This window comes from Poecile atricapillus, chromosome W (assembly GCF_030490865.1).
Source record: "Poecile atricapillus isolate bPoeAtr1 chromosome W, bPoeAtr1.hap1, whole genome shotgun sequence".
Taxonomy (NCBI): domain Eukaryota; kingdom Metazoa; phylum Chordata; class Aves; order Passeriformes; family Paridae; genus Poecile; species Poecile atricapillus.
In genome coordinates, this window is record NC_081288.1 from 15,277,482 (window position 1) to 15,300,338 (window position 22,857).

The 22,857-nt window shown below is 39.0% G+C and overlaps 1 protein-coding gene, 1 non-coding gene and 1 pseudogene across 2 annotated transcripts in view; all 3 read right to left on the reverse strand.

The window, feature by feature from the left end:
* The window catches only part of LOC131591757 (anoctamin-2-like), a 159,477-nt gene that overhangs the window by 119,748 nt on the left and 16,872 nt on the right, over positions 1-22,857 (reverse strand). Inside the window, exons 4-7 of the mRNA XM_058862788.1 lie at positions 8,702-8,800; positions 3,903-4,054; positions 2,705-2,759; positions 2,137-2,185 (exon numbers count right to left, since the gene is read on the reverse strand). Of these exons, the coding sequence (XP_058718771.1) occupies positions 2,137-2,185; positions 2,705-2,759; positions 3,903-4,054; positions 8,702-8,800 (355 nt within the window). The remainder of the gene's footprint in view (positions 1-2,136; positions 2,186-2,704; positions 2,760-3,902; positions 4,055-8,701; positions 8,801-22,857) is intronic.
* Positions 4,699-4,817, reverse strand: LOC131592536 (5S ribosomal RNA; annotated as a pseudogene).
* On the reverse strand, positions 5,137-5,255 carry LOC131592538 (5S ribosomal RNA). Its single transcript, XR_009280655.1, has one exon. It is a non-coding gene; the product is annotated as a 5S ribosomal RNA (ribosomal RNA).

Sequence of the window (22,857 nt, forward strand, 5' to 3'; positions counted from 1 at the left end):
AAGTAACCAGCTATCATGTCTTTAGTGATGAAAAACATTCCATAGTCAAATTACACATTCTCATGAAATATTTGGGAAAAGCCTTCTGGTCAGAGATGCTAGACATGAGGTACCAATAATTGTCCCTTGATACAAAGACAAGTGCAACTATATCCATTCATAGAATCAGGAAAATATGCTTGGATAGTGTCAAGCCTGCTCCTGAAAACATTCAATATTTGGAAGTTTACAGTGGTTCAGAGTTATGCTAGAAGAAAATAAGCCTTCCTTGTATAATATCATAGGAGCAGAATCAGATTCAGCCTTATACAGATGTAAAAAAAATCCATAAGCAAATGTGTTTGAAGTATTGTTATTTTCATAAAACCAAAGACTGCTATAAGCACTTCCAACATCACAGGCACATCCTGCCTCTTTTGCAAAATAATGAACACTAACCAAAATAAAATATATATATACATATATATATATATATATATATATTTGTTTTAAACAAATCTTTTAAACCTCTCCTGATGAGTGGTTTTAAGCTTAAGACCAGTGAGATGGGAAAGCCTTAGTGGCATATGAAACAGAGGTCTTTTGGGGGAGACACTCAGAATACCAAAGAAATAAGTGAATTTAGGTCAAACATGATACACAATCCTGTTTTGGCTACAGACCAGAAAGATGGAAAGGATGGGAATGTTAAAATAATTATTTCATGTCAAATGAGTTCTTGAGCTGACCTGAGTTTGAAGCACATCAGGCTGGAGTTAAAGCACATTCACGCTAGAGTTAAAAAAATCCTGAAAAATTATTACTAGTCCTTTGATCTCTAATGATGGCTTTTATTCCACTATAAACCAGAACAAGCTATTAAAGAAAACCTTAAGTAAGAGGCAAGTATGTCCACTGGCAAAGTGCTCTATCCCTTCCTACTCTGTTCTTGAGCTTCTGTCTCCCCAGCAAATTCCAAAGTCTCCAGGAGGGTTCCCAGCAGTCCAGAAAAATAAGGCAGCATTCCCATCTGTTGTCCCACTGGAGACTTTTGAGTAGATCAAAACACAGAACATCAAGTAAACAGTTCAAAAAAGCAGCACCTGCCGAACAGTGTTTTAGAGATCGAGAATGCCTCACATTTTTAAAACCATATTTTCAGCTTTTTTAATATGAAACAGTGTGGCAGTCTTAAATTTAAAAGTTTGTTCTAGGAAAAGACCAGTGGTTTTGGTTGAAAAAGAAAAATAATTTTGTGTGGCTTTCATTTTGCTATGCTTTTCATGTAATTTTTTTTTAAAAAAAAATATATCTCCTGTTCAAGGAAACCCAAATTAATCTATTTTCCTGTACCAAAAACATGTCTTATTGGAGCTTCCCTGCCCAAAATCACACCAGGACTGTGCATAATCTTGCTGCAGCACATTATTTGACTGGAATATTACCCTTGGACATTGTGATCTGCCCATAGGTGGTCGAGCTTACAGAAAGATTTACAGAAAGTATGTCAGGGAGCACCATCACTTCTTTTCCACTGGGGAGATAGGTGCCATGATATCACAATGGGTGAGAGAAAAGAGTAGAGAAAAGAGAATATGTACACCTTTATAAACTCTGAACCCCAAGAAAATTAAATAAATTCTGAACCTCAAGTTCCAAATATTTCAGCATTATCCCAAAAGTATCTTCAAAACAGTCATATTTAAGTCATATATTTCACTAGGCAGTTCAGGGAGGTAATTTTTAAAGCCAAAGCAATAAAAATAACCTGGAAAGGTGAATTATTTAATTGAAATGGCAAGAAAAATACAGTCCTGCAAGAAATAATACAACTTATTGCAGTTGACATCTGTATTTTACCAAGCAGATCATACAGTAATCAAATCTAATTTTATAACAATTCACAAAATTTGAGTTATGTGCCAGATGCTGCACCTGTAGAAATGAAAAGCCAGCTCCCATTACCATACAAACCATAGACTAGAAATTCTGATTTTATACCTCAGAGAAAAAAAATTTAGTTCAGTCTCTATTTTTTTTTCTTTTGTGAAGATGTGCCAGCATATTTCATGTCCTGCTAGAAAAATCAATATTCTGTGAGATACCTAAACAATTTCTTTCAAAAGAACACCTCTAATTCTCTTCCCTCCAACTTACCCATGCTGTTTCTGGCCTTGGTAGATGTGCGCTTCAAAATTTCCCTCACCTGCAAAAGAGAACAGTGGGATAACACACAGATCCTCTTTTAGTATGAATTTAATCATGGAAAGCAATAAAACAAAGTTCTAAAATAGGTGGCTTCTGCAGTGTTCATTTGCACAAATATTTAAATAATTTATCAGATTTTATTATTGGATTATCTGCCCTAACAGTTGTGGGCTAAATCCTGCTGTGTCAGTCCTTATAGAAGTATTTGAAGTATAAGGACTATATGGAAGGAAATCTAGTTAAATATTAGGAACAGTGCTGAAAAGAGATTTGAACAATGGAGTCAGCAGCCTTCCTGCAGAGCATTTCCCATTCCTGAAACACCGTGCAGCTCCAAAAAGGAACTCCTTACATACATATATGTCTAGAATTATTGTTCTGCAAGAACACAAATGCATGAATTCATTAAGTTAGCAAGTTTGAAACTAAAACACTCCCTGCAAATCCCATTCTAAACCCCACTAGCAAATCCCACTCAGTACAAGAAGACAAGGATCTGTTATTTTTATTAACTTACTATTCGGCTGCGGGTTGCATTGTCAAAAAAGGTGTCTTTGTCTTTGATGTTATACCTAAAACATTGAGGAAAAAGAAAATCAATTCTGTTTTAAGGCATGGAAGCAACAAGTAAGACAACATATAAGATTCTAATTTAGAAATCGCTCAGAAACCACAGCTAATCAGAAAAACGGATGTTTAAAGGAAATATAGCTGACACAGTACAGCACAATAGAACATGCTATTTAAGACCCAGTCATTCAGAACTCTACCAGGATTGCACTGATGGTGGGCATAAAAATGCAAAATTATTAGCTAATATAAAATGCCTTTTGGGCAAGAAAAACCTCTCTCTTGTTTACAGAAGATGACCTTTTAATATTTTTCTTATAACATTCCCATATAACATATTTTCTTATAACATTCTGAGGTTATGTTATTAAGTTTCAAACAGCCTGATGCAGAAGTTGATTACTCTTTTCCTGGCCACTAAACACTCAGCATTTCACTTGATTTCAGATAACCATTCCACTGGAATTATGCCTTCCCTTAAACCTCAAGATCATCATATGTGAAGTTAGCTTGCTAGTTTATTCTCCTCCATCAATTTGACTCGTATTCAGAATTAATTAAAATTGTCAGAGGGCAATAAATGAAATGGTGGGTCACTGTATTTATTACTGAATTTTATTTATTGGACATAAATACAAGGAGACACTCAGGAGGAAAAAAGAGTGTTTCATGTCAAACTGGGCCCAGAAATATTATTCTGAGTGAAAGGGCAGGTGTCAAGAATTCCTTATCTGTATATTATTAGATGAGTTTTAATTGCTGCAATAAACCTATCAAGATGGAAAATACCACTGTATTTCTACTAGCTCTTGCTTTTTTCAAAGCAGGCAGTAATATCCTTAACCAAATAATCAGGAATTTGGTGGGAGGATTTCTACTTTTCAGGCTAAACATATGGAAATTTTATTTGATGTACGGCTTCCAGTGCCTTATCCTGCAGAAGTAGAACACTGGCAGAAAAGTCTCTGCAGCTTAGATTTCTGTTAATCCACTGAAAATCTGACAATTTTGGATGTTTCCTCAGGATTTCCAGATATGATTGATGAATTTCTGAATTTTGACTGAAATGTGGGAAAAAGAAATTGCAGCACTAAAACAATACGTTCCAGCTTTCTTCATTGTCCATCAAATTTTAAAGTACTCACAAATATATTTTCTCTCTGGAAAATGGGTAGGATAAGGTTTTCATCTTGGTATTTTCTTGTCGTGGCACCTGGGGTTGCAGAGGTTCAGTCAATTTGCACCAAATTTCATTTAACATTTTGAGTATTCCCTTTTCTTCTGTGATTTCATACATCTGAGGAAACAAAACTGTACATAAGCATGTCCCTTCCAACATTACACTAAAATGAAGAAAGGATTTGCTGTACACATGTGTTTAAACCTATAATCAAAATAAGTGTCTTCTCTGAAGACATATTCCCATATAACCTGAATTCCATACGGGTTGCAGTTCAAAAAGTTCTTGTCCCTCACAGCTGCTTCCAGGAAAAAAACCCACACAACTCAGTGCAGAATTGTAAATACAAGAAAAAAGACCAGAACCAGTTCTTCACCCAGAGGTCCCAAGGCTTTTGTGCCTTTTATGTCTTATTTGGCATCGTGCCCGGCGGTAGGTTCCGGAGTGGCCATGAGGGTGGAGGTGAGGGTGGGAAGGCGATGCTGTGCACTCGAGAGCGCTGCTGAGGGGGCGAGGGGCGCCTACGGCCATACCATATGGGACATCCCTTGTTTTGCCTGCACACACCACACGGGCACCAGGACTGGACGTGGCGACACTGGAACCTCTGGCCGGATTTAAGGCCACACAAGGCACACAGGCACAAAAGCCACACGAGGCAAGGCACACAACCAGGCGTGCCCACGCCCTCCGCCCCTTCACCAAGGCTGCACAGGCAAAACAAGGGACCTCCTGTCCCGTCACCGGAACACAGCAAAAGATGTCCACAGCAGCCAGTATTCCCTGGCGGTCTCCCATCCAAGTACTAACCGAGCCCAACCGTGCTTAGCTTCCAAAATCAGACAGATTTGGGCGTTCTCAGGGTGGTACAGCCATAGGCACCCCTCATCCCCTCAGCAGCACTCTCGAGCGCACACCATCGCCTTCCCGCCCTCAGCTACACCTCCACGGCCACGGCACAGGAACCAGGGCCAGCCACGGCCACTCCAGAACCTACCATCGGACGCGATAAGGCATAAAATATATATATTATATATAATAAGGCATATAAGGCATAAAAATAAGGCATAAAAGGCACAAAAGCCACACGAGGCACAAAAGGCACACAAGCCACGCCTGCCTGCGCCCTCCTGCCCCTCGCCACAGCTGCCCTGGCAAAACAAGGGATGTCCAGTCCGTCACCTGCATGCAGCAAAAGAAGCCTATAGCACCCGGTATTCCAAGGCGGTTTCCCATCTAAGTACTAACCAGGCCCGACCCTGCTTAGCTTCCAAGATCAGACGGGTTTGAGTGTTCTCAGGGTGATATGGCCGTAGGCACCACTCATCCCCTCACCAGTGCTCACCTTCCCACCCTGACCCACACGCTCAGGGATACCTACTCATTTCACAGTTAAATCACCTGTCCAGAAGGATGTTCTGAGGGATAACATTAAAAACTTTACTAAAATCCAGGGAAAAAAAGTTACATCTACTGCCTTCCTCTCATCCACTAGGTAGGGAACCTTATAGTAGAAAGATATATAATTAGTTAGCCGGGACTTTGCCTTTGTGAAACCTTATGGTCTGTGCCTGAGGAATGCTTCGTCCTTCAAATGCCTTTCATTTGCAGATGGTATGACTTTCTCCATAATTATTCCAAGTCCTGAGGTTGGAATATTAGTGATGTCATTTCCTGGCTCTTCCGTCTTATAAATTGTAATAACACTGAGTAGCTCCCAGAAAATGAGTACCAAGTCCTTTGGAAGTAGATTGAAATGGATCCTGCTAATTCTTTCAGTACTCTGGGATCAATTCACAAGGCCCCATGGACTTCTGAACATCCAGTGGATACTGATGGGCCCTTAAAAATTCAGTGGCCTCAAATGGAAAGCCACAAACTGTTCCCACAGCTGGAGTCCTCTGCCTCAGGACCAGGTAATGCAAGATTATTAATATTAAAGACTGAGGCAAAAGAAGTGTTGAAGGCCTCCATTTTTCCATCTTCCCTGTTTGTCAGGTGACTATTTCCAACAAGTATTGGTCCAATGTTTTCATCACATCTTCTCTTGTTATTAACATACTTTAAAAAGTCCTTTAGTTGTGCAGCACAACACTGGCCAGTTTCAACTCTAGATGAGTTTTGGCCTTTTGTATTTTCTCCCTGGACATGTGAACCACAGCATTGTAAACCTCCTGTGAGGCCTGGCTTTGTTGCTAGAGATGGAAAATTTCTTTTTCTTCTCAATTTCCATGAGGAATTCCCTGTTCAACCAAGCACTCATGGAGCACTCAAAAACAGATTCCCAGGGACCAGTGCTGAGTAGCTCCCTGAGTGGTTTTGAGTTTACTCTCTTGAAATGCAGAGCAACAAATCTGCTGACCTTTTTTTTCTCATTAGACTGAATATTTTAAACTCAACCCTTTTGAGGTTGCTGTAGCTAAGGCAGCCTTCTACGACCATATGTCCCACATATCCTCTATTCACAAGTATTCAGTCTGGGAGGGCATCTTTCCTAGCTGGCTCACTTTGTGGCAAAGTATTAGGTTGAACACCCTTCAGGAATTTCTCAGACTTCCTTGTCACAGCAGTGCTGTATTCCCAATTAATGTTTGGGAAGTGGACATTTACCATAAGAAAAAGAAATTTCTCCTGGCTGCCTACAGAATAATTCCTCAGTCCTTTACAACACTCAGTGACATCTGCCTTGTTTTCCATCCCCCTAACCCTCACCCAGAAGCTGTCAACCTTATAATCCCTTAACTGCAGCTTTTCCTTTCCATACAGGACAACTCCTCCACTTCTCCATCTCTGCCTATCCCCCTCCTGAGGAGCCTTTACTTCCCTATCCCAGCACTCCAGTCACAGGATTCATTCCCCCAAGACTCACTAAAGCCAGAGACATCACAACTCATGCCACAAAGCAACCCTCCCAGTTGTTCCTATTTGTTTCCTGTACTCATGTTTGAGCCTGGCACAGCTTCACTCACCAAAAAAGCTCTATTATCATATCCAGAAGTTTATATATAGTTAAAAGAGCTCAGAGAGTACCTTTTCCCAGCATGTCTTACATTCTGAAAGATGATTTAAAACTGAACATTTGGGAAAAAAGTATTTGTAACCAGTTCATGTTTAGACATGGATAAATACTTTTCTCTGAAAATGCCTTTTTTTTTTTTTAATGGTTTAATAAGATCCTTGAATAAATAAAAATAGCATCACAGAAAATACCTAGTGTGCCTTGAGAGCAATATCTTGTATCTTTGAACAAAAACAGAACTTTGCTTTTAGTGGTTACTGGCTGATTTTTTTTTATTTTATTTTGCCAAATCCCCAAAATACAAGATTTCAGTTTTTTCAAAGTGGATTTTTTTTTTTTTTTCCTTCAAAGGAAATTCCTCTTTTGACTGTTTTTAATTTCAAAAAAACACCCAAACCTTAGGACATGAATAGAGCTTCCCTGTCAAGCTTGTTTCTGGCAGTGCTGCCATTTCTGCAGCTAGAGATACCAAAGTATTTTTTTATTTTTGGGGATAACAGAGGATTTTTTCTCCCAATCAAAAGAGAGAAGGGGATACAGAAATGTTGTGAATGAGGAGGGTGCCATCACAGATTATCAGCTCCTGGACAGACCTTAACCCAGGCCAAAATGATGACAATATCCACCAATTAAAATAGTGTAAAATTTACTTTGGTGCATCTGCAAAAAACTTGGAGGGGAAAATTTCCATGAGGGCAGAAGGATGGAGAAATAAGCAGGCACTAAAAATGCATAAAAGGAATTAATTTTGGAAGAATTCAAAGAGAGGAGTTGAGTATGTAGAAAGTTTTTAGGGGTACTGTAGCTGTCTGAAACCAACTCATTTTCAAAGATTGATTGAAAATATCCTTTTCTTTTTTTTTTTGTTTCCCCTTGGAATGCAAACACATTAAGAGTACAGAAGATTTATTTGGCCAGTCTTCTGATAATGACAGGTTATAACAACATGAAACATGAACCACAATGAAGCTTTTGATGGGGGAAAACAAGATGAAAAAGTCAAACAAACAAAGATCAAACAACACAGTGGGAGAAAACAAAAACATTTTTTTTTTGCTTTATTTCTAATGACAATGCAAAGAAATAAGTAAGTGTTCTTTAGTACAGTTGATGAGTATCACCAACTAAAAGCACAAGGCAGTTTCCCTGACTCCAGTGGAGTTGTTAACCAATGGACTAAATAATTTCAGGAACACAGATTGGGGGATTTGCTACTCAGAATTTACAAGGTTTGCCAGCAACTCTACTGGAGACAGACAGAAAAGAGAATGAGCTGAAGTTTTAGTGAAAACAGGCAAGTCTGAATTCACTGAGTCACTGATACCACCAAAGCAGATTTTCTGGGGAGAGCCTCTCTCTCTTTGGAGAATCTTAGGACAGTGACCAGTTTCATACTATCTTCCAGTTCTTGACAAGTCTTCTTGACAAAAATCCAGACAGCTCCTGCCTTCTCAGCTTTCAAAGCCCCCTTTAACACTCACCTCTGTCATCACCCTCCTGAATGCAGTCCATCAGCCAGCTGCCTCTGTGGCCTTTAAAAACCCCTTTGGAAAGCCCATCATAAATATAGCTCTGAACAGTAAATCATCTTAAAAGACTTGGAAATGTGAAAAATAAGCCTGATAGTTCATTTTCTCTGATTTTTGAAACAAAGTAACTCCACAGGCTTCTATACATTTCATGATTATTCTGATACCTGCTCCTTCAATCACAAAACTTGTTGATAGAAAATTGGAGACATTTACCTTTTTAGTGGGCATTTTTATCTTTAGAAGTTCTGCTTCTCGACTGAGGACTTGCCAAGGTGCATGTATACGGACAAAACTCAGTCCTTGGCTCTTGCTCTGAAACATAAAAAAAGGGAAAACAATGTATTTAAATATTCTTGAACACAATGTAGCCCTAATATCTCAAGTTGTCAGCTCCAACTAAATGATTCAACAGTAGGCAATAATCACGGGGAATAACCAACTTCTGCTACAGCTGGGCTGCAAAGTGACATTTTCCTTAAAAGCTGAATCTTTTATGCTCTAAAACCCATTAATCTACTGCCCGCAGTGTAGCTGTGTGTGCAGCAGGAGGACAGAAAGCTACAGGTCTAGATTTTGGAATTATGTGAATGAGAAACCCCCAAGATACAGCTTTTTTTGTATATTGATATTTTAGAATGGATCTGATTTCTTTAGTGGGCTTTTGTGTCCATCTGAACCAACAAGATCAAAAACAATTCTCCTGATCTGGGTGGGTTTCACTTAAGCTCTCATTTTCAGTTTTGCCCAACTATTTTCCAGATGCTTCATCAGATTAGTGTTCCTTACAGGGAATCAGGCCCAACATTGTTGCCCTAAATATCTGCAGTTGTTAGTTGTTAGTTTGGAGTAGCAAACCTAAAGAAAACATAAAAATTTAACTTCTTAATAGAGATATCAGCCACATGTGTATGTAAAAGGTTGGTTATGTTTGTCAGAAGCATAAAATGTCCAAAAGAGCTTTGGCACAGCCAGTTTTTTGCAAGCTGTGCAAAAGGTGTCCTGAAGCACATCTGTGCTACCTGAAAGAGGTACCTAGAAAGGCACCCTGAGAGCAGAAAGCAGCACCCCTGACAAAAACACGAAAATTAAATTAAGGAAGATCCAGACGGTGTTTTCCTCAAGGCACACAAATAAATTGTAGCAGTAAATGACAGGGATAAATGCTTACTGTGGAAATGTAGGGAAGAAAAGTTGCAAGGAAGATTAGACAGGGAATATCAGAGAAATCAAGGCAATGACCAGCTCTCACACTATCTCCCATACTGCACTTCCTCTTAGAGGGAATTTTCTTGACAAAAATCCAAACAACTCCTGCCTTCTCAGATTTCAAAGCCCTCCTGAAAACTCTCCTCTGCTGTCATCCTCCTGAACGCAGACTGTCCAACCATATCCTTTAGGGAAGGACATGGAAGTGGACACAGGAAGACTTTCAGGAGGAATTTCTTCACTGAAATTGTGGTCAGGCATTGGAAGGAGCTGCCCAGGGAGGTGCTGAATCCCTATCCCTGGAGGTGTCCAAGGAATGACTGGATGTGGCATTCAGTGCTCTGGGCTGGATGACGAAGTGGTTACTGGTCAAAGGTTGGAGTCAAAGATCTTGGGAGGTCTTTTCCAACCTCAGTGATTCTGTGATTCAAAGGCTTGATTAATGCTAAGATTAATGATCCTTATATGGTTGCTTCCATCTTTATGTAAACCCCAAACATGCATTTGCTGAATGTGTCCTTATGCTTCCTGATTAAAAAACAAAAAAAAGTTAGATGGAAATCCTACTATTGTTGCAATCACTTTGCTCTTATTTCACATATAGGTGCACCATGAGTGACAAAAATCACTCCTTCGCCTTCAGCTAACATTTCTTCAGTGGACCAATGCTATTTTATAGAGCAGAATGAGCTGCAGAATCTCTCTTCCATCAGTCCACTGGGGAAGTCAGCTTTAATAGAAGGAAGGAAAAATTTACTGGGCATGAGCAGATGTTCTGGTAATCATTTACTGAAAATAGATTAATAACAGATGAGACGTTAAATTTCAGTGGGTGAAGATCAGGAGTTTCTTCTGAGCTTTTGGCTAAAATCAAGCATGTGTCCCTGTCTGGGGGATTATATTCCATGTTGGCAAGAGGAGGGACAGTGTGACCTAATTGGTTGCTTCCAGCTCAGGCTCATATGACTACACAGATTGCAAATAAAATTAGGCAAATAATTTGATTGAAAAGACCAGATGAAGAATATGACCCTTGTATGTTTGAACAAAAATGAGTTGGAAAGTTGTGCTGTTCATGAAGTGATATCAGATGACGAGGAATCAGACCATTAAAAATCTTTAAAAGGCTTTAAGAAACACCCTATGATGGGAAATTGAGGTAATTTTAATAAACACTAATGCAAAGTAAATGAAGTAGGGAAAACAGGACTAGGTGACTCCTGCTGAATGGTAAACAAAAGATGCAGAACAATGGTTTGCTGGATGTTAAGCCTGGAATTACTAGAACTACCTCTCCCACATCTTCCTAACACTAAAATTAATCAAAGAATTTTAAAATAAATTTGAAACCATCAATTTCACATCATAGCTCAAGAGATGAAACATCTAGCTCATTTTCTATGGGCTCACCAAAATAAAAACCTATAGGACTACTCCTCTGGTAAGATTCCTTTCCTCGCTTTTCCAGGCTTCACTTGCAGCAGTTCCAGGTGTCTTTAAATGCCCTTTTTTCCTTATGATGTCTGCCAAGGATCTGCTCAATTAATTTATTCCCAGAGGGCTTCTTGTATTGCAAACATCTCCAAAAGTTAGAACTTGCTTTTCTCCTTGCCAGAGTGGATTTATGACTGTTTACTGGAGACACCCCCTAACTGCTGTCCTCTGGTTAATCACCTGAAATGATAATTGTGCACATGCTCATCATTTTGATCTAAAGAAATGCTGTCACTCTTCCATTTTGAATGCTCAGAATCACTCCTGCTGATTCATTGTACTCTGGATGCGTCACTAAAGCCAACATGTGGTGCTGGCAAACATTGTTTTTGTTAGACCATTCACTTGTTATTTAATACAGCCATCCTTAATCAAGTCCTTTTTCACTTGCAGCTGATGTCCCACAGGACTTTATCCTTGGCCCTGCATTGTTCCATATCTCTATAACTGCACTCCCTGATTATATTATTTAAATTAATAAGTATTTCTAGGCAGATGACAAACAGATTTGTCGCTCTCATGATCCCTTTCTTTTTCCTGCCAAATCTATATTCCATGTTACAGAGCTCTTCCAATAAGTTTCAAGAGTGGAAGTTTTTCAATAAATTCATTCAGAATTATTTGAGATATAAATATATCTTCACTGCTTCTCTGTTTTCTGAAGCTGAATTCAGTTTTCCCATTTCAATAGGAAAGCTCAGCATTAAAGTCAAATGGAAGAAAGTCTGGGAAGTCTGCTTTGCTTTTCAGTCAGCACATGAAGAAAAAGATATTGGGTATTTCTTTCAGTTTATGATGATTCTTAGGAGTCTAAAGCAGAGCTTTAACAGCAGCCTATATTACATTTTTTTTTGTCTTGGACTGGAAGTGTATAGGCTAAATAAAATTCAAATTTCTCCAAAGGAGACATTTCTATCTTTTCTGCCTTAACAGTAAAACACATTTGGACCTGCATCAGCTGCAAGTCTAAGATTTATTGCAAACTTATCGCCATCAAAGCCAGAGCAGAAAAAAAAAATATTATAATTACAGAAGTTCTCATATAGATATATATAAAGTGATTATTCTTTTTACTGAAAGCTGAACATTCTGAAACATGGCTAGACAAGCATAACTAAGCAAAACTGAATTTATTTAGGCATATCTAACATGAGCTAAATCTTATGATACTAAAGGAATCAGGTTTGTCAGTCACTATCAAGCCAAGAAAGATCAAAACCAATGATTTTCTTTTGGAAGAGCCCCAGCCTTTTCTTTTTTTTTTTTTTTTTATGGTGAGCATGCTGTTTCTAGGAACTTTGCAACTACAGAATTCATTGCTGAATGCTACAGCTTGGTAAGTATTTCTCATTATTTCCTCATCATGAAATCACTAATCACTTCATATTTAAGGAATTCAGTTTATAAATAATTTATATATTAAATAGTTATTTTTAAATACTTGTCCAAAGAAAAATATTTCTGTTGTGTATCTTAATAGGAAGAAAAAGTAACACCAACAAAGAGTAGAAAGAAGCTGAAAAGAAGCTATGAACTAATGTCTAAGGGAGTTCAGGGAACTGCCAATCTTTCTAATGATTTCTTTTTTTTTTTAATGTGCATAGGAAATGGAAAAGGCATAAATCATAAAACCAGAAGCATGTAAACTTCTTAGAAAAAAAAACCAAATAACTGAACTTTAAACATTTTATCCTTCAGTGATTATTAAATAGACAGAAAAATATCAGGCAGCAATATTTTAATGGCTCCAGTTAATATAATGAGACAAATTTTGGTAATGTAGACACACTGGGAAAGTGACAGTGAAACTGTTTGTAGTGAGGAAAAGAAAAGACAGGTCCTATTAGCTCAGTAAAAGTAACCATATTCCCATTAATTCCATCACCAAATGGATCCATCATGTCTGCAAATGCCATTGTTCAAAATGAATGTCTGCTCTCCTGATACCAGCCCTGGAAAGCGAGGCAAATACCAAAGTGATGTGCTAGTGCATTTATAAAGCAATTTATTGTTATTATCTCAGAACTGTGATCACCTTCATTTTACAAGAGAAGAGCCAAGCGCTGAGCCGTTGGCCCCCAGCACAGGTAGCACTGGATTGCATGACACAGCACTGCCAGATTCAGGCAGAGACTGCAAAAGTGGCTGTGTTTTCTGCCAAACAGATTGAATTTCTATCTGGGAAACTGTGTGTTTCTGTTCCTAAAGTTTTGTGTCCAGGATACAAAATCAGTCCATCACCAATGATAGTGTGGGCCAGTTCCACTAGTAAAAGGAAGTGCAGGGCACTGGTCCAGGTGAGACAACAACACCCAGAATGTCCTGACATAGACATGTCAATTCAGAGCAATTATCTTATGGTAGAGACTGTATCCTATAATTGTTGGCTGGTAATTTAATTCCGCGTCTTAGTCTATGAATACAATGGAATTTCCCTCTATCAAAAAGCTTTTATGAAGATAAATACGTTCCAGATTGAGAAGTGCACAAATAAGGCAACAAACTAATAAGACACTATGGCTATATATTATGCATCTTATAATTTTCATATTTTCCTTCACAAAACTGTAGCTCTTTTACCTTTGCCAAACTTTCCCCTTTCTATTATCATTATTTCTCCAGAGTATAGATTTACCTCACTGCATGGGTACACAGACATGCTCAAGACCTTAAGCAAAGCTGCAATAATTTACATATTTTGACAGTTTGCTTTTCTCTTTCCTAATTTCTACCAACAGTGACAGTGCAAATGTCTTGTTTATTTTGTTCTCTTACTCCCACCTGTGAACATAAACAGTTAAAGAATACATTAGTGTGTATAAGCATAGAACTGAACACCTACTCATGAAATATCTGGCCAAAACACCTTAAAAACCCCTACATAATCTCAATTTCTTAGGTAAAGAATTGTGGAATGAAACAGTTGGCTTGGGTTATCCTTTGCAATGTTTCTTCATGGCATTGCATCCTCTCCAATCAAAATCTTCCCACTCATGTACAGACAGGAATTGTCACTGAATGGAAGATGACACAGGAAGCCTAAAACACAGGCGTGCTTCCCCCGAAGAAGATGGCAATTTTTAATGGCAAGGAACAAAATGAAAATGAGCTTCTAGAAACTCAAGGGCAAATATAGAATAGATTGGTAAATCTGCCACATAAAAAAAAAAATACAAAGCCAAGGCACAGACCTGTGCATTATTGCAGTGTTCAATGCAGGATCTATATGCCGGCGAGTAACAAATACACCAAGATTGTAATTCATTTTAATTCTTTCTAAATATGTATTTTAAATTCAAAAGTTACTGCACTTTCGTCAATATTTTCCAAATGTTTATCTCTGTCCACTAATCACTGCAGCATGAAAAATATGACTTACAAAAATAAAGCAAAATAATCCCTAATTATTTAGAATAATTTCCTGTGCCAATGACACTAATTTTTGCTATGATAGCTTGGCACAATCTTCTGAGATTGAATACCATAAATAATATTAATAAAATGTAAAATTGAAAGCCTCCCCACCCAAACTGAACTGCCTCAAAGAGGAAGGGAAGACTGTGTCTACTCCACCACCTCCTGTATTTTGGCAGTGTCAATGGAAAATCATGTAATCGCCTTGCCTGGCTACATTCAGTGCCAAATTAGCTAAAAGATAACCCAGTATTCTGTAGAATACATAATATCAAACTTTATTATCAATAATAAAATCAACAAACTTCTTGAGGCCAAAGAGTTAACGTTAAAAAGGGCAAAATGTAATTCCTCTTGAGGGAATGAGACTCACTAATCTGCACAGAGATTTATGGCCTAAACAATTTTCCAGATGAAGCAGCAAGATCATGGAAGTCAATCTTTAGGCCAGATAACAGGCATTTTACCAGTGGGGGGATTAATGAAACAGAGAAATTGAGCAAACTTAATTTCAAGCAAAAAAGAATGATTTGGAGGAAAAAAAGAAAAAAAATTTAATACTTAGGACTGAAAAACAGAGGAAGGGTATTTTAAAATATTCCTTCATCACTCCGTAGTTCATCTGGGATGTTAACAAACAATCATATGAAGGGTTGATTCAATTTTGTGCTGAAAGATTTTAAAGTTCAATTCATTTTTAGCAAAAATACTTTAGGAGTCGTTCTGTAATTTGAAAATGTTAACAGATGGTACAAATGTATTCAGTTTAATAAGAGTATTCTCCTAATCAGAATCTACTAGCTTTTCCAGGATGTGGCCCTTTGAGGTCTCTCTCTCCATAGATCAGTAGCAGTGAAAGGAAGGTTGGCTGTGTTTACAGGGGCTTGATTGGGAGGGGATTAAGATGAGGATAATCAAAGTATCTGGGCTGGTTTGTTTGCTGGCAGGGAATCCAAAACCTCCCGGGACAGCTACAGCCTCACTGCAAATAGGAAGCGATGGGGAAGAGGCAGGGGTGGTCCCACAGTAGCATCATATAACTCATTTTGGATAAGGCAACGGGTCCAGGGGTGGAGAAATTATCAATTAAACAACAAGAAACTGAGTAGCAGGAGAACCTGCACTGCTGGAAAAAAATAAAAAGTCACTCGGGGGACTTTGCAGTGTTAGCAATATCCAACATCAGCTAAAGTGGCCTGGAGAAAGATAAAGCAGATTAAGTTTTTCAGGGTAGCAAGGATAATGGCAGGCTGCGAAAAATTGTAGAAAAGCTTTGTAAGAGCCTGAACAATGGCAAACAGGTCTCAGTGTAAATAAATATAAATCAATATATGTGGGTTAAATCCAGATTCACATAATAAGATGCTGGGCTCTCATTTCACTTATACTTGTCAGTAATGACACCTCAAGGTTGCAACATAAAATCCTTTGAAAAATAGCAGCTCAGTATTTTCCAAGAGGAAGAAGTAATTTTACTGCATTTTTTTAGGAAAGACTAAGGAAAAAAAAAAAAAAAAAAACAAAGAAAAAACCCCCATTCAGATATATCAGTATCCACATCTTGAACTCAGTGTGCATTCTCTGCCTCCTCACCCCCAAAGAGATTAGATCAAGAATGGGTTCAGAGGACCCACAAAAGCCTTGTTATAGAATCACTGAGGAGACTGAGACCTTTTGTTCTGGAAATTTGGGGAAGTTATTGTGGAAGTCTGTAATATCCTGCATGATAAGGACACAGTGTCAATGGACTGCCTAGAGCCCCCTTCAGAGCAAGCACAACAGGGCCTCAGACAAAGCCAAATTAAAAATCAACAAAAGGACATAGATGCCAATGCAGCAGGGAAGTACCTCTGCCTCATGCATGCAAAAACTGAGTAACATTTTAAGAAGAAACTAGGCCAGACTTTGGGATAGAGATCCCTAGAAGGTTCCTAGGTGTGCAGACAATATCACATGGGAGAAAGCACCTGAATTGAACATAGATGTCACCAGGACAGCATCAGAGTAAAAGAATCACAAATGTTTTGCATTCCTCCTGTTTCCTAAACATTTTACCACTGCAGCTATTAGAGACCCTGTACTGTACTGAGGGAATCTCTCACACCACAGGATCATTTCATGGCAATATTGCCAATACCTGGAGAAGCAGTTCCCTGCCAGTGAGGCACAAGCCTGCTTCAGGATGAAATGTGGAGCTGAGAAGCTCTGCTGGGTGTTTGCAGGCTCAACAGATGATTAGAAGGCAGCAAGATCAGCAGCAGCCTTGAAATTTGAGAAATTCATCAAGCAGAGATAAATAGCAGAGATAAATTGCTTGAAATGTTGCAGCTGAGATGAGCACAAGAAGCTTGGCAAATGGGCTGGGACTCAGAGTCCAAGAATTGCCTTACTCATAGATGGAAACTGCAGTATTAGAATATTTCTGGAGCTCTAGGGGACCCAGCACCCTCAGCTAATGTGGTACCAGAACTCAAAACAGTATCTTCCCACAGGAGCATGGTAATCACTGAAATCAGCCAGTAAATGGATAACACTGGATTTTCAGGAATGTTAATTATCCAGCACATTCTAGTGATCTCTGCAGAATGTGCTGAATTATCCACACTTTTGAAAACCAGACCTCAATACATTTATTTCCCCAAAAATAGGGAGGATATCAGCAGATATCTGTAGATAGCAGTACAATAACTATTACAACACATACTTTTTTCATCCATCCTGGCAGTACTGCTCTCTACATGCCCTAAACTCTGTTGGTCAGATTTAGCTCTCATCTCCATCATCATAAATTCAGAGTCACTCTGCCAATGCAAAAAGAAGACACCAGCCAGTCAGAATATGCAATTGGCAGTTTACTCCTTTGCAACACTAAAATTAAAGGAGGATTATGAAAAAAATCAGTTTCCAAATTATAATAAATGAAATATGAATTTCATTTTCTATTACAATTCTAAGAATAAACTGTCAGCAAACACCAAAATACCAATGTTTGCTAAAGCTGGACACATTATAAAGTTGTAGGATCTCCAATACATTTCACAACAGCATGCAAAGAAAACATTTTAGTGAGATTTTACTTTTAGCTTGGCATTAAGATATGATAATTTATGTGGAAAGCTGAACAAATCACTTCTAGAGATGTAAGGGTCAAGTGGGCCATTAACTTTCCATTATTAAAAAGATAATTAGCAGATAGAATGCAGAATATTAATATTAACCTGATACACTGCCAAAATGTTTTATGCCATAAGGTAAACGAATTAACAAAGGAAAAAATGTAATATTTGTTATTCCAATCCTGGTGGCATCACACAAATTGAAATTTACAGGAAATCACTACCAGTTTTTTGTAATAAATGTGGTGCTATACACTGATAGCAGTAAGTACCTTCCATCCTCCAAATCTTCAAGCCCATTTTATGTCTCATTAGAAGTACTCTGCATTTTGTCATTTTCATAAACCTTTTTGCTTGTTTTACATCAGCTCACTCAAAATCACACAGAAGTGCTGCTTGCACTCATGCCTTCTAAAATGTATATACATTATATCACACTAAACATTTCTGAGCTTTTGTTTTGCCATGGTTCTGTCATATTTTTCCTCTACTTCTACCATAATGATTTTCTGTAAAATATTATATTTAAACATTAAATATTATGTTAAATATTAGAAAAGGGAGACCAAGAAATAAAGCCACAAGCACACTATGCTAGGCTGTGACTTCATAAGAGGAAGATATGCTCAGCAGCAGAACACCTAAATCACAGAATCATAGAAGGGCCTGGGTTGGAAGAGACCTCAAAGATCATTCAGTTCCATCCCCCTGCCATGGACAGGGACACCTTCCACTAGCCCAGGCTGTTCAGAGCTCCATCCAGCCTGGCCTGGTACACTTCCAGGGATTGAGGAGCCACAGTTTCTCTGGGCAACCTGTGCCAGGGCCTCAGCACCCTCACAGGGATGAATTTTTTTTGTAATATCCAATCTAAATCTGCTCTCTGTCAGTGTGAAGTCAATCCCCCTAGTCCTGTCACTCCAAGCCTTTGTTGAGAGTCTGCCTCCATCTTTCCTGTGGGTTCCCTTCAGGCACTAGAAGGCCACGGTGAGTTCACCCCAAAGCCTTTTCTTGATGGCCCATAATGCTTTTACTCTCCAGTGTGGTTCCTTCTGTACATCATGACAGTGGCTCATGAGTGCCAAGTCAAAGCTTTCAGAAACCAGTGGGGGAAGCAAAAATCTCTTTATTCTACTGTTATTAAGGCCTGCAGAATGTAGCCATTACTTTCAAAGCCCTGATGGAGTCACGCACTTAACCTCACATACTAAGAGGGTACTCCAAGAGCATTCACAAACAGAACATACGGGAAGTGATTTCTAGAGTAAAAACTCTTACGCCAAGCTTAGAGCGCTGCACGAGGGTGTTCTCTTGAGGACTTGAGAGACTCTTTGCTTAAAAAGAACCTCAGGACACATTCTCATAACAAACTGTCACAGCATTTACTGTCCTCTGGCCTGGCATCACCTGAGAACTGTTGCATACATGAACCGTTCAGTGTGATCACACTTCAAGTGACATCATTAAGTTTATAAAAAAGGATATGTCAGGAGTGATATCAAAAGGGAAGAGTGGGAGGGGTTGTTTTAACTTTTTATTTTTCCCCCACTTGTTTTGTCAGTCTTCAGCAAGTAAAGATGTCTCAAGCAAAACTTGAGTCCCTTTGCAGGGGGTATGACCAACTATCTATCCGTATTAGTTTAATACTGATCACAAAATGCTTTTGTTCTTGGCATGCAGTAAGGATAGTATTCAGAGATGAGAGATTTAATCTGCAAAACTGGGAGCAAGAAAAACAAAAACAAAAAAATTTAGCAGATTTAAGCAGTAACTGGCAAATGAAAAGAGATGAGGAGACTAAGGCATGAAAAATTAGATGTATATTTTAGCTTGCTAAAGAAACAATACAGAAAATTGTGCCTTTGCCTTTCATTACTACATATCCACCCTGGCACTTCTATTAGGCAAATATTGCATTTGTGGTCATTGATAATTTGAATGCATTGTGATATCCTGACTATAAAGTTCTTCGGTCAGATCAAAGTCTCATTTGCACAAATTTGGGAGGATAGCACATATCACCTTATATTCCTCCTTTGATTTATACTCTATATTTTCTTATACACAAATTATAATCTTGGTAATATAGAATCTCTCTCTTTTTTTCAGTGTGGATTCAGAACTGAATAACTGGATCGCTGAATAATTGAGCTTGATCCTCATCTGTTGTACACCCCAACAGTAGTATAAATAGCAGTAACCACACAGATCCAGATCTGGTTATATAACTTCTGCACATGATGGGAAAACATTAAAAATACGACTTTAAATTTAGCATTCACTATTAAAAATATTGAATGGGGCTTTTGCCAAGAAATTCACACATCAATCGCAGATAACTGAACAGATGTTTTGGCCAAAGCAGGCTTCAACTGGGACATTCACACACATACAGAATGACCTCTTATACTGGTAAGATATTATGATTTTAGAGCTTTTTCAAATCTTGCTTTAACAAAGACTGTTAACTAAATATTTGCAACATGTGTTAGCTCTTTTCAAATATTTATAGAGATGGTTTACCAAAAAAAATGCAGCTATTTGCAGTCCTCCTTTTTGACTAAAAGTACAAACGCACTGGTTTGCATAACTCTGGAAGTCTAAAAAATGTCTTCATTCCCCTTAAGTCCACATGTTAGTATAAATGTGTATGTATTGATAAAAATGTATATGCACAGTTATATATAACCTAATTAGAAATCCCCACTTGAACATTGTCCTTCCAGGGAAACTGGCATTCAAAGCTTCTCCTTCTGCCCCCACCATTTGGGCTTTTCACATTTCATTTCCACTCCAGCACACTTTGCCTGCCTGTAAGTAATAGATCAATTTATCAGCATCTAATTATGATGCATTTGTCCAACTCAGAACCTCTGGAGAAAAATAACAGCAATTTCATGGCAGTAATGAACCTCTTGCCACCAGCTGAACAAAACAGGTTAAGTAAAATTTAATACCTGCAAAATTCTACATAACTCAATAGGTATTTATATATGATTACTAACTAAAGTTTTATACTTGATAAAAAGTGGTCTTTAATAAATACAGCTGTCGATGTTACAGGCAAGTGGCAGAATAAAGACAAATTTCTTGTGAGGAAGGAAAGCTGAAGATTTACATCAAGTGTGTGCAGGTGAAAGAAAAATATTTTAAGAACAGAAGCTGTGGGAAGCAGATTTTCAGTTGTGGGAAATAAGTGTAAAGATAAATACAGACATGCTGCCAAGGGAAAACTTCCCATTTTTCATGCTCATTCCCCTTCACACAAATGCCTTCACACATTTTTTGCCCAGAGAAGCTGTGGCTGCCTCATCCCTAGAAGTGTTCCAGGCCAGGTTTTATTGGGCTGTGAGCAACCTAGGATAGGGGAAGGTATCCCTGCCCATGGCAGGGAGTTGGAGCAGGATCATCTTTAAGGTCTTTTCCAACCCAAACCATTCTGGGATTGCAGGATTTGAAAACCCATTTTCTAGTGGAACAACTTAGCATTCACATGGTTTTCACCTCCACTTTTCTGCTGTGTTCTGTTCAACAATAAAGGAGATGAAAACAGGAAACAAGAACTGAAAGGAACCCAGACAGGATGCCAGGGAACACAGGAACGGGAGATCTTGTGCCCAAAAATATCTTCAGTCCCATAACGATTTTTGGCTAATTAGGTTTGATTCCTTTCTCTGCCCTTATGTATTTAACATTTTAAATTTAACAACAGTTATTCCTTCTAAAAGGAGTAACTCATTTCACAGCAGTTTTGGCATTGACGTAGAGAAAGACACAGATATGAGTTCTGCCAGACTTCACTTCAGGAACTCCAGGAGATAACAGCAGCTCCTCAAGCTCCTGTCATTCCTCTGAACAGGAGGCATCTGAGAATCAGCATGAACTTTGCTCTTCAAAGGCACCTACCGCTTTATACTGATTATACAAAAATGTACCTGAGTACAGGCACGTGGATATGGAGAGTATCAGGCAATAGTTTACCCTGTCCTGTTAGTACTTGAAAGAGCCCTTAGGTCTGTATTAAGGAAATGACAGCAGCTCAGGGAGTGATGCTGCCCCTCTGCCCAGCCCTGCCAGGCACATCTGGAGAGCTGTGTCCAGCCCTGGGCTCCTCAGCACAGGAGGGACAGGGAGCTCCTGGAGCGGGGCCACCAGAGGCTGCAGAGATGATTTAGGGCCTGGAGCATCTCTGACAGGGAAAGGCTGAGGGAGCTGGGGCTGTCCAGCCTCGAGAGGAGCCCCAGCTGAGAGGGGCCCTCAGCCCTGGGTGTCCCTGTGAGCAGGGAGGGCTCAGAGCAGGGCCCAGGCTCTGCTCCGGGGGGCCCAGCAATGGCACCAGAGGAACGGGCAGGGACTGATCCCAGGAAATTCCACCTGGACATGAGGCAGAACTTCTGTCCTGGGCAGTGACTGAGCCCTGAACAGATTGTCCAGAGAGGGTGGGGAGTCTCCTCACTGGAGATACTCCAGAACCATCTGGACACAATCCTGGGTCCTGTGCTCTGGAGCAGGGAGGTGGGACCAGTGACCCACAGTGGTCCCTTCCAGCCTGACCCATCCTTGGATTCTAATTCTGCCTCTTTCATTTCTTCTACTTTCCCATTTTTTTTCAAGGGTCCAGGTAGCAGGAGGATACCTACTGCCTCAATTCCTGGATTCAGCTTACAGCTTTTGATGTATAATTCCTTGGCTACACTTTTTATTGTGGTTTCAGTTATACTTCAGTGTTCGGTAATTATATGCCAATTATTATATTTGATAATTACTGTGTACTGATGCATACAACAGAAGGAATACATTTTAGAGCTACCTATTAGTCTTCTGTGGTGCTTAAAATTCTACAACATGAACAAATTGGTTTTACATTCTAATTACATTTGCATCATTTTATGAAATAATGGAAGTGAGAATTGTTAAGCACACAGGACATGGCTACAGAATTGCTGTACTGATATCAGGAGGGTTTCCAATCACTATATTATAAAACCACACCTACTTTTAAATACTGAAATGAACTCTCTTTAATTACATCATCTAGCAGGTCACCTGATATGGGGGGGTTTGTCCTGCCAGAGAATCTGAGCATTAATGAAGATACGGAAACTAACAATTTGCAGCTGAATCTTGGTAAAAGCATTC